Source organism: Pundamilia nyererei, unplaced genomic scaffold, assembly GCF_000239375.1.
Source record: "Pundamilia nyererei isolate P.nyererei 1_Seehausen unplaced genomic scaffold, PunNye1.0 scaffold00096, whole genome shotgun sequence".
NCBI classification, from domain to species: Eukaryota; Metazoa; Chordata; class Actinopteri; order Cichliformes; family Cichlidae; genus Pundamilia; species Pundamilia nyererei.
In genome coordinates this window covers 2,405,743-2,417,756 of record NW_005187497.1, presented here as the reverse complement: position 1 = coordinate 2,417,756, position 12,014 = coordinate 2,405,743, and the positions used below count along the sequence as shown (strand labels likewise).

Genomic DNA, 12,014 nt, shown 5'->3' with positions numbered 1-12,014 from the left:
TACACTGTATACTTGCACATGTGTAAGCACTTTTTCCAAAAACATCACTACACCCATTTCCCCAACATAACGAAATGACAAGTGGCTCAAAACATTTCCACTGTACTATAAAAATACGACTACAGGCAAAATATTACATTTTAAAAACAGCTTGTCCAAAATGTAATGTCTTATGATTTAACTGTTAGGTAAAAATGCATTTCACTGTGGTGGCTTGTCAGAAACAGCAAAGAGTTAAATGTACAATATTTCTGAAATATTGCGAATTACAAGTCTGTAAACTATTTTTAAAAATGCATAGTAATAAGATAGTGTAAAATAATTCACTGGTATTCAAGCTATTCGGATACCCGAAGAAATAAAATACGCAATAATTTTTACATTAGTATAAATTGTAAAAAAAGAGGGAAAAAGTATTTTTTCCATCTGCTCAATAACTCACCGGAAAAAGACGACAAGAGGGAAGAATAACTTCCGCTCGTGTTTGCAGTCTCGTCTCTTTAAACATTTCTGTTAACAATTTCTTAAAAGACTTTTTGTTCGCAGCTCGTAACCGTGTGTAATGATGTGTTTACAGACCCGTGATTCTGCACAGTCCGTGGAATAAGTGTGTCAGTGGGCTGGAACACGACCTGAGTGAGGCGGCTTCGTGTATAGACGATCTGTGCAGCAGTCCGTGCGGAGCAGAGTAACTGTCGGGGAAGATTCCCGGGTCCGTGAGTGAATCCGGGAAAGTTTTACACACGGACATGGCGTCAGGCCTGTGTTGTGCTGCCGTGTTGGCTCTGTTTGTGATCCTGTCCCCTTGTGCGTCCGGTAAGTTTAATTATGTTCATCCTTAAACGGCCGCTGTGTTTTCTTGTAGCCGCTGACCATCAAGCAGTCTGTGATGTTACTTCAGACCACGTTTAGGGCGAAGTCAGTGACGTAGCGTCTAATTATCCGAAAACTTTTCATTTTTATGAAAGGCCATAAAACTCATCAAGACATGTTTTGTTTTTTTAAGTTGCAGCTTGTGTTTTAAAGCTTTTAATAACACTGTAGGATTAGTTTGTTACAGACCCATAAAAAAAGAAATGAAAGTCATTTAAAAATAATATACAATCAGTCAGTGTCAGTGGCTATTTTCACATGTTTTAGGTTATATTTTTTATCCACTATATTCTGGTCACTCGAGCTGCCCGCTAATTAACAAGAAACGCGTGAACGATCATTTAGCAGCAGTACAAACTACATCCTTCAGAGTGACCACCAAGTGGAAGCAGCAGGGTTTCAAACTCAGGGCTGAGCATAGACAAGTGTGTGAAAACATCACCTCTGTACAGCGTAGCACACTTTCAAGAGCTACAGTGACAGTGAATCACCAATTCCCTAAAAGTCAAAATGTTGCAGTGCTGAAAAGTTAATTCTAATAACTAATTGATTGACCTGAAATGAGCTAACTTTTGCTGCCCCTCTCTGATTTTCTCGGTCTGCTCTGTTACAGCAGGGGACGACTGCCTGGCCTACAGTGGTAAGGAAGCCCAGGAATGCCATAGAGGCTTTTGCTGTGGGGACTGCAACAGCAGATATTGTTGTTTAGATCCGTCAAAACGCTTTGATGAAGAAGAGTGGTATGTTTTCATTTTCAATCTGCAATCCACAAAAAAACCTGCATTTAGCTAGTTTGTGTAAAATGAACAATTTCCTATTTTAGAAAGTGATTTCTTTTTAAGTCTCTCTTTTCTCCCAGTATAAATGTGTTTAAGGCCACATTTAAGCTGTTAAAAAACAGGACACAATGTCTTCCTGCGCACGGCCATCAGCATAAAGCCAAAGTGCACTAGACTGAAACGAAGGCCTTCATTCACATAACATTCATCAGTGTGCTGCTTTGCTTACTCGCTGGAGGACTGACAGGGTATCTGGGTAGAAAAAGGGCTTTTGCATGCTGTGTGCTGGTTGTTGGAAGATAACACACCTACACCTGTTTTTCAGTCAGTGTTGCAAAAAACGTAGCAGACACAACTATAGCATGAGGAGTTGTTGCATAGTTGGAAGTTTTGAAAATCGACAGTAAACAGACCGTAGCCTAGCTGTAATACTTTGTTTTATTTTTGCTTTTTTCCTATTTTGTTTTGGGCATAATCCCTACTTTGCTTCTTTTTCAGCAGCAAAGATCCTGAAAAAAATTTTCAGGATCAGTTAACTGCTTTCAACAACAAAACATTACTCATTCTCATTGTTGGCATGAGCATCATCCCCTTTGTATTCCTCATCTTCTGCTGCTGCGTCTGCCCCAGCTGCTGCCTGTACAAGCTGTGCAACAAACGTGGTAAGTTTTACTAGAACTAGTACTTTAATTTGGGTGATGCTTTTTTGACTGTACTCTGTTGTGAGCAAAGACAACTTTCGTCATTCGTGTGAAACTTCTGGAAGGCACCTTTACATTTACTACAGTTGGTGCATTGTAATGTAACGTTATTGCAGTCAAAAAATATTGGCAGTTACAGATACATGAACAGATTCTCACACGCTTTCTCTGATGACGGATTTTACTTTACTCAAACCTCAGCGGACACAAAGTATAGTCAAGGCCTTAGATATCGATCTGAAGGCTGTTGTTTTGTGCCTTTTGGCATTTACAGAATATTTCAAGCTCTCAAAACACAATTTTCATGCATTGATGCCTTAAACTTAAGAGTAGGCACTGTGGCATGACGGAGTTTAAGGCACCTCATTTGTTTCTATAGTGGCTAAAAGATAAAACCCTATGAAAATGCGAATTAAACGTTCATCAGCAGCTGTTGACTTTCTTTTTTTTTTTCTTCTCGATGTCTTTTATCAGAGATGAAAAAGTCCACAAAGACAATAATGTGATTATCTTTACTCACTGGTAGGGCTGCAGCTAACGATTATTTTCATACTCGACTAATCTTAATTCCTTCGATTAGTTGACGAGTCAATGATTATTTAAACAAATCTGCTTCCTGTCGGCAAAACTTCTCATTCTAGTCTTCAGTAACTCAGCTGCTGAAACCTGTGAAACGTATCCGTCTTCTAGAACAAACCTGTTAGTCAACTAGAAAAGACGGCTGAGTTCCTGTGAATAGAGCCATATTCACAGTAAGTCGGAGCCTTGCAGGACAAAACATGTCAAACACTGAAAAAGATTAGTGATGCTGGATTTCACCTCCTGCCTGTGTGATGCAATATGCAAAAACCTAAAGTGCCCGGCTCAGTCAAATGAATGAAGTACTTGGAACACTTCATGTGAACAAGGACCTACAGTATTAGTGTGAGTCTGACATTTGGGTGATTTCTCATACATTGCAGTGATTGACTGGTGAGTTGGAGCATTTGTCTGAGACCATGAGGGCCTCGTTTGTAGACTGTTGGCTCACCTACCACATGACTTTTATTACCTCAGCAGTTTGGTCTGACAAGAAACAAAACAACTGAGATACAGAGCCTCCCCTGACCTAATGTTTCAGAATCACTGCATTATTGGAGGCTTTGTAAACTTTTCAGCTCCTCATTGGTGTTTGATTAGGTTTTGCCTTCCATTGGAGTTCTTGGTGAGCGTATATGCCACAGGGCAATGAGTCAACACGTCATCAGCGATAATTGGTGTTTAGAGTTTGTGCCTAAGTTTGATGCTGGTGTGATTTTTGGGGTCATGTCTTCACTTGATTTTTGCTTCTGCTTACTCTGAGTGCTTTAAATCCCTTGAGCTCAGCCGTATCAATTTTTCAAATACCAACTTTAAGGCGCTCAGAAACAGCTGTGTGGGGCTTTGAACTCTAGCATCTTTATTTTGTTTTTTGTCTTTTTTCTCAAATGACATGAAAAGATCAGAGCCAGCAGTTAACTGATCCTACTGAGTATTGTCTCTGTAGCCAGAGAATCATTGTCAATATTTCAAACCTGTTAGACACAGCATAGCTGTAATGATTCTATTATCCCCAGTCAGCCGATATTTACGAGGAGCAATAATAGTAGCAATAATGCTAATAGCAATAAGGATTATGTAATGCTGGATAAAATGCAGACTTAGATTTTGTTTGTTTTTTTACAGTTGTTATTTTCAGTAGGAATTTAAATACCATGTACTGTGCAAGGAAGCCTTGTGTTTTCATCACTTTGTCAATTCTTGACAGTAATGAAATTGCAAAACCCCTAAGGCTGCACAATTATAGCCAAAATGCTAATCCTTATCATTTTGCCCAATCTTAGGATTACTATTATCACGATTGGTCAATATAAACTAAATTAGGCCTTAAAATATTCATAATAAATTTAGAGACGTCACATAACACAGATTTCATGTGCATGTCATGCTGTGATCCTGCTACTTTGCAAAAATGTGTGCTGTAATAAAGCTGTTACTCATCATTATTTTAAATTCAGTGCCTCTCTTTGAGCAAAAAAATTACGTTAGTTTAAAGAAAATTGTACAAAAACTTAATGCAAAATTACATCAACACAGCCCTGCTTTCCCCATTGTGCTATATTCTTCTTAAATAAAACTTAATTGCAGACAAATAAGATATTTATTAATTTCCTAAAAGTAAAATATAAATTCTTTCACTCCATTCTTGGTATCTGCGTGATGGAAACTCATAGCAAAGTACTCAACCGATCTTAGAGCTTAATCTCTTTCCCCTTGGATGCTTTGCATATAGTGCCCGCATTGGCACTTTGGAAAGGTTATTCCCATGGATGTTTTATTCCTGCATGGCTCTTTAAAGACGTTTTCCCTTCTATTGGAACTCAGTCCTCACTCTTATAAATAGCAGTATTACTTCTAGTGTGGTTCCTGATGGTTTTAAACATGCAATTGTAAACCCTTTATTAACAAAAACCTGGCGCTGACCCCTCATTTCAAAAGTTCCATTCTTCTCAAAGTTATTGGAAAAAATAGTTTTTATCCATCTGAATATAGATACTAACGGTATGATGGAAGTTTTTCAGTCTGGTTTTAAACAGCTACACTCCACTGAAACTGCACTTTCACGTGTTTTTCTTTTTAGCTACTGATTGTGGAATTTCGGTCATCCTCGTGCTTTTAGATCTTACTGCAGCGTTTGATACTGTTGACCACAGTATTCTTATCTCCCATGTGGAACACCTGGTTGGCATCAAAGGTGCTGCACTGAATTGGCTTCATTCATATTAGAGTCGCAGAACTTTCAGTGTTAATGTTGAAAAAGTCCACCTCAGCCCCATTTTCTTGTGAGGTGCCCCAGGGCTTAATCCTTGGCCCTCTTCTTTTTTCATTATAGGCTATTATGGGCAAACTTTCTGTTTTTAAATGTGCTGTATTACCTAAAGCCTTAATTACTTACCTTGGCCAAATGAGATTGTGCTTCTTTGTGAGCTCTAGCGATACCACGAAGAGCTGTACAGGTTCACTTTTATGTACATCTGAGTTGATGCTGGGTGATTAACCTTAGCAACAATTGCATTTTTTTTACTTCACCTTGCAGGTGTGTTTTCAGGTGGTTGAATAAGTTCGCTGTGCTGCTTTGTGGTCCTGACACAAATCTACAGCACTCTTCGCAGATGATTTCTTCTTGGTTAACATGATTGTTCTAAATCCAAAACAGCAGACCTGCTTTTGGAAGCAAGCTCGCTTTCTGCTGCTCCAGACATTTGATTTTTGTTTTGACCGTCTGTTGCCTGTCTTTGACGTAGTGTTACTCCTCCAGGCTGCGATGCAGTGAACAGCTGTGATTGGCGCACAGGCGTAAGGTGTAGCGCTGGGATTTTGGAGTGCTCAATTTGCTTTGCGATCTGTTGGAGAAGCATGCATTTTCAATGTCATTCAAATAATTCTACATTCCTAATCTCCACCCCTGCCCATCAAATGATTGCTGAATTTGCTTTTTTTGGTCCCTTCTACTTGGGACAAAATTTCTTTTTTATTTAAATAAGCAGGCTGTGCCTTGCCTGTGCTTGCCTGTAGTTTCTAGTGTTGTTTTTACGCTGTACATGAAATGTGATCGGTGCAAAGAATCTGCAGATCTACCTCTGAGCAGTAAACACTTAGGTTGCTGTGAGGATTTCTTGTTGCTTGGTTGTGACCAGCCCCATTAATAGGCTGTTGTTTTAAACATGTTAGTCAAAAACAGCTGAAAAACAGCTCAGCTGTATGTGCAACCTACAATCACAGGTCCATCTACTTCTCAGGTTCAGAGCGTATCAGCATGTTCGGTGGCCTCCAAAGTTTATTCATCGCTAATGTTTGACTCATAAATGCATAATTGTCCTCACACATGAATGTTTAACTCTGAGTCTCTAGACTTTTATAAATAGACAATGTCTTAATTTAACTCCCTTAGTGCTGGTTAGATCCATGTGTTCATTTAACATGTACATATAGTGTTTGTTTTTAAATCATTATTACTTGTTAGTTTTGTGTAAATGTGCTCATGTGACATGATAAAGAATGGGTTACTGTACATAACGTAATGTAATTACATGGAAATGCGTGACATGATTAAATTATGTTCAACCAACAGTTTGTCGTGTCAAATAAACACATTTCTATTTTGCAAACTGGTACTTTAGCTGACTGTTGTCAGTATTTACAGTCAACCATTTTTACATTTCCGACTTCCTGTCAGTTTGGTCAGCTCGTAAATGTTTTGCCGTTAGGGGAAGTTCTTCTGGCAGAGAGGCTACAATAAAGTGAGGAACACAATGTGGCATCTTTGGCTTAAGCCGCTGCATGATGGGATCAAATCCAGGAATGTCAGAGCTCCACCCTGTGTGACTCATTGTTTCCATGACAACCCCACGTCATTTACAGGAAGTGGTTGTGATGACACCCCCTGTTTAAAGACACCTTGTTTTCCACAAGTTTTCTTTTTTCCTGTTCTAAGCAGTGCCTTTTCATTTTCACTGTACTTACGCAGAGATCAGTTTACACTCTGACGATGATAAAAATCTCTCAAAGAGTTTCTTTGAGTCTCTGTAAACTTCAAAAGTGTAAATCTGTGTATATTCAATAAGCAAACGACATCATGTTTAGTTTCTTTGATGCAGACCTTAAGGAGAGGATGATAAATTATGTATCTTAACTCAAAGTGCACCATTTGCTCTTCTCCTTCCTTAAAATTTTATTTTTGAATCTTTATTAGAATATTACCTATAAATGACAATACACATTAAAGGTGTTTTGGATAATATGTAGCATGTTTCTCCATTTCTAACTTTTTGTTACTTATTTGCTTACACCTGTGATAGAGGCCACTACCCAGGTCACAATGGTCAGCAACACTCCTCAGCATCCAACGGCAGCACCTGGGCCCCCTGAATCCTACCAGGAAATGCCCCACCATCTACCCCAGCCTGGCTACCCAGCTCAGCCCATCCTCACACCGCCCTACCATGGACAGTCATTCACAGTTGGACCACCGCCATCTTATCAGGAAGCCAGTGAGTGTGGTTTATGATTTGCCTTGAGCTCTATTCCAGGAAGCAGGCTTAGCTAACGAGTCTGAGTTTGTTAACTGCGAGCTGAGAGAAACTCCTGTTTTCTGTTAGTTACTGGGAACAGACCCTGAGCTTCTCTCTGACTCCTCCCGTCCTGCTGGACCTGAACCACTTGTGTGACACACTGAGTCATTTTCTTATTCATAAAGTAGCTGTCAGCGTTCACAGTGTACATTTTTACAGAAACTAAAACGCTATGGGATGTTTTGGTATTTTGTGTAATTAACGTGAGAGCTTTGACAGCCATGAATAAGCGATGACAGCGATTACATCACTGTTTTATGATCAGCTCAGAATAAAATCTATATAGTCTATAACTTGGGCAGTAATGTTTTCAGACTGTCAGCCAGTTTCCTTGCAAAAGCTAAGACGTTTCTTATAACATGTTTGTCTCTACTGATGTGATTTTACATTCATTAAAGACTCAGAAAGCTGCCTTGCTTTTTTCAGTTCAATGTGATAGTGCTATGGCTATAAGAGCCATTATCTATCAGTGAAGGCTGAAATCAGATTAGAACAGATTAAACTGGGGAACATTTTTTCTGAGAATCTTATTATGCATTTCTATCCAGTAATGGCAGAAACACAGAAAAGGAAAAAAAGAAAGAAATGTTTAGAGAATAATTATTCAAACAACAAAATGGTCATAACCTGCTGTGAAGGCAGGTTTTTCATTTAATAAACTGACTTGAAGGTGGAGTCTGTTGCTGTCTGGGTAACTAATATCACAGATCCATCAGTAAATTGTGTCTAATGAGTTTCTGTAGATTTTTATCATCAGTTCCTGGTTCCTACATTTTGTCCCTGTCAGGTTATAGCTGAATAATTAGAAAAGATTGATTTAAAAATCAAATGCAACATTTGGATTCCAGCTTTCCAGCAGACATTAAAAGTGATGATGAAAGAGGGACGATCAATATCCTGCTCAGCACTGAGTGGTCTTCATATTTCTCATGCTCTTTATTTACCTGTTGCCATGGTGAATCGTGATGCCACAACTCCATTGATCATGGCTTTCTTTCTTTACTAATGCAGATGCTTAACTCTGGGTGAATATACTCGAGGTTGATTGAACTAAATCTGATCAGCTGTTCTGAAACAGGAAACTCAGAGTTATCTCAAAGTGAATCAACTCAGTTTATTTTTAAACTGAGTTTTTTGTAAATGCTTCCTGGAAAAGAGGCCCGTATTTAACTAAAGAGAATATATTTGTTTGCAGAACCAGGTGAAAGGTGGGCTTTGAAACCCAAAACTGCGCATCTGTGGAAATATTAATAGTAGGGCTGCCACAAACGATTATTTTGATAGTCGACTAGTCACAGATTATCTTTGTGATTAGTCGACTAATCAGATCATCATCCATTGGACGTACAGCTTATTGCACCAGCAGCATCTGCTCTTATATAACTATCATTAGCTTACAGTTTTTAAGTGTGTAAGGTCTGTGCTAACTAAAAATAAAGACAAGATGATAGTTTATTAAATTTTAATGAAATTTGCAGATTGTTTCGATGAAGTTTAATAAACTCCTTGCTATCTAAAATATAACAGGACACCGGAGTATATTCTCGAGCATCTCACACTTCTGATAATCAGCTGTCTGCTTAATGTTTATTCAGCTGTGTAAGAACTGTTTGGCTGAGAAACTTTAATCTCAGCCAAACCGATTTACTCAGGAACAAATAAAATACTAAAAAAAAGCCAAACAATAACATTTTGAAGTTATCTAAGTGACTTATATATATTTAACCTGAGTAGCGAAAGATGGCGGTGGGTTTGAAAACGATCTGCCGGGAGTCCGGTGTTCTCACGGCGCTAGTGACCTAGCCCCCGGCTAGCTATCGAGCTAGTGGGTAACAGACGTCTCCGAAAACGTCGGAGCGCTTTTGAAAATATGTGGTGTCCTGATAAACTGAGCAGATATTTGAGGTTTACACAGCTACATTCTCCCTGAAAATATGTTAAACGTTTATTTTGTGACCCAGAAAGAATAATTGGAGTAATATTAAAACTAACTAGCTGCCGCCATTGTTGGAAACTGAGCTGCGCTGCGCTATGAATTCTGGGACACAGCTTCTTCTTCTTCTTCTTCGGGGTTTAACGGCAGCTGGCATCCTTGTAGATGCAGTGCTGCCATCTTCTGGATAGCTCAGTAGGTAGAGTGGTGGCCCCATGATCGGAAGGTCGGGGGTTCGATTCCCCTGAACAGCTACCCTGAGGTACCCCTGAGCAAGGTACCGTCCCTACACACTGCTCCCCGGGCGCCCAATGGCTGCCCACTGCTTCACTGAGTGAATGGGTTAAATGCAGAGAGGGATTTTCCCTACGGGGACCAATAAAGTACTCTTTCTTCAGTCCGTTATTACACTCTTAAATCCTGCTACTTATTCCTGCGTCTTTTGGGATCTTACAGAGCTTCAAACGACGCGTCGACTAGATAGATAGATATAATTTTATTTCGAACATGCAAATATAATTGAAATAACAACAGAAAAAAAAACAAAAAACAAAACTTAAATCATCAAGTTTTCATGTATATATCTTTGTCTACAGAATGCGTGTGCTCGAAAAGGAGTAGGACTATTAAATCAGTCGTCGACGATTTTGATAGTCGACGTAATCGTGACTAGTTGACTAATCGTGGCAGCCCTAATTAATAGTACAATGTACAAAATATTTCTACAGAAGTTGATTTAGCCTCTGAGGCGGAAGCTTGTTTCTGTGAGTCATGTTGTGTAAAATACTGTGACTGGCTAAAGTAAAGTTGATGAATCATTGAAAATAAACACATCCATTACTGCCAGAGACTTTTTTAAATATAATATTTCTTCTTATGCTACAGAACTTCAGTTGTGGTTACTTTTTTTTTGTGCTGTCTGCATGTTCAGTCTCATGTAAGCTCTTTTTTCACTTTCCAGTCAGTCCCGCCTATCCTCCGATGCCTTATGGCCAGGCTGCATTAATGCCCCGGCAGCCAGCATACCCCCAGCCACCGTGCCCCCAGCCGAAGCCCAGTGCTCCACCTGCAACTCCAGACTTTCTTGCTCAGCCTGCATATAATCCAGGTTTTGCTTCATCACCACACTAGGCTGGATCATGGACATCAGTACAGCCCCAGGAAGTGCTTTGAGCCTTTTTCCCTGTACTCGCATGTAAGTCACGTTACATGGGAACAAAGTGCAATATTTATCATTTCAGGAATACATATATATTAGTTTAGCCTTAATGTTGCTTTCACTGATATATGGCAGTGACCTGTGTCATGTAACTTCATGCTCATATCAAGCTTGGTGGTCTCCCCTCTTTTAAACTTGGATAGTGTTACTGAGTCCATGTTATGATTTCCTCTACAGAACTGTGCTAAGTGATAACAGATATTGATTTTTTTTCCTTTGTGCTTTTGTGTAAAGCAATTTTTCCGGCTTATCTCACTATTTAAATTCTATTATGGAAAATGCAGTGCCTTTAGACAACTATTGTGATTTCCTGCATTAGAAATATGACTTTGTTTGATGATTTAATTGACTAGTTTTACATTGAGAAGTTTGAATTGTTCATTTGCTGACTCTGTCTTTTCCCGAGTGTTCCGTTTCCTGTTCTAAAACACTCTCTAAATCTTTTAGCGATGTTCCAGTAATGATTCAGTTTTACATAAAGTCCCAGCTTTGTTAAAAACAGGACTGAGCCAAAATGCACTGCGAGGTTTACCAAAGGAGTCTTTTATGTTCAGTGAACTAAACATCAACTTGATTGACGCGTGTTAAATATGAGAAAGACTTGTGCCTACAAAAAGCATGCATGGAACTTAAAAGAAAAATATTTTAAAGCATTTTATCTCATTTTATTCTATTTATTGATCCATTTGAGTCACAAAATGTTGTCACATTTACTCTGCTATCTTAATAACAGCTCAAATGAGCCTTGATGTTTTGCAGCGTGCAGTTTTTTTAAATGCTGCCATCGAACCTGTTAAATGTTATTAGAACACGAATATTTTTTATTTTTTTTTGGTTATTGTTTAAAGTGCCCCGTACGAGTGAGGGTTTGTTCGTGTGTTGTTTCACTGTTGTTATGGAAAAAGAGCCATCACTTCCGCTTTCTGTTGACTGAAGTTACTTGAACATCATTTACAGATGTGACCTTTTTCTTGTGCATCTGCTGACCCAGCAGTACAGTCACAAACTCGTGTGCCAGTTTACATTTTGACGTTCTGTGAAAATCTCATCATCTTTCTTTGTTTAGACTCTTACATTTCAGTGTCGCTTCTCTGTAGACACCATCTGCCAGTTAATGAAAGGGATGCAAGGTCACATGTTTGTAGTTTAGACCATTGATGTAAGAAGTATTTTAATCCAAAAACACTTTGTAGTATGCTTTCCTTTTGTCTAAACTGTGTATGTAGGAATACTGTTTATTTGTTTTTTATATATTTTTGGTTAGTCATATTTCAATTTTGTGGAGAAAAAATACTTTGTTGTGATGTTCATTAAAATGTATGTTTTCTTTTTTCCTCAGTTTTTGGTTCTTGAATATTA

The 12,014-nt window shown here is 38.7% G+C and overlaps 1 protein-coding gene across 2 annotated transcripts; it reads left to right on the top strand.

The window, feature by feature from the left end:
- Window positions 1-477: 477 nt before the first annotated feature.
- On the top strand, window positions 478-11,983 carry LOC102207892 (protein shisa-5-like). 2 transcript variants are annotated; one of them, XM_005740088.1, is made up of 5 exons: window positions 478-816; window positions 1,487-1,613; window positions 2,154-2,314; window positions 7,231-7,422; window positions 10,398-11,983. In XM_005740088.1, exons 1-5 carry the CDS (start codon window positions 750-752, stop codon window positions 10,565-10,567), a joined length of 717 nt encoding a protein of 238 aa, XP_005740145.1. In that variant the 5' UTR covers window positions 478-749; the 3' UTR covers window positions 10,568-11,983. The 2 variants fall into 2 exon arrangements, with proteins under 2 accessions (XP_005740145.1, XP_005740144.1); XM_005740087.1 differs by having other exon boundaries at window positions 2,151-2,314.
- Window positions 11,984-12,014: the final 31 nt, after the last annotated feature.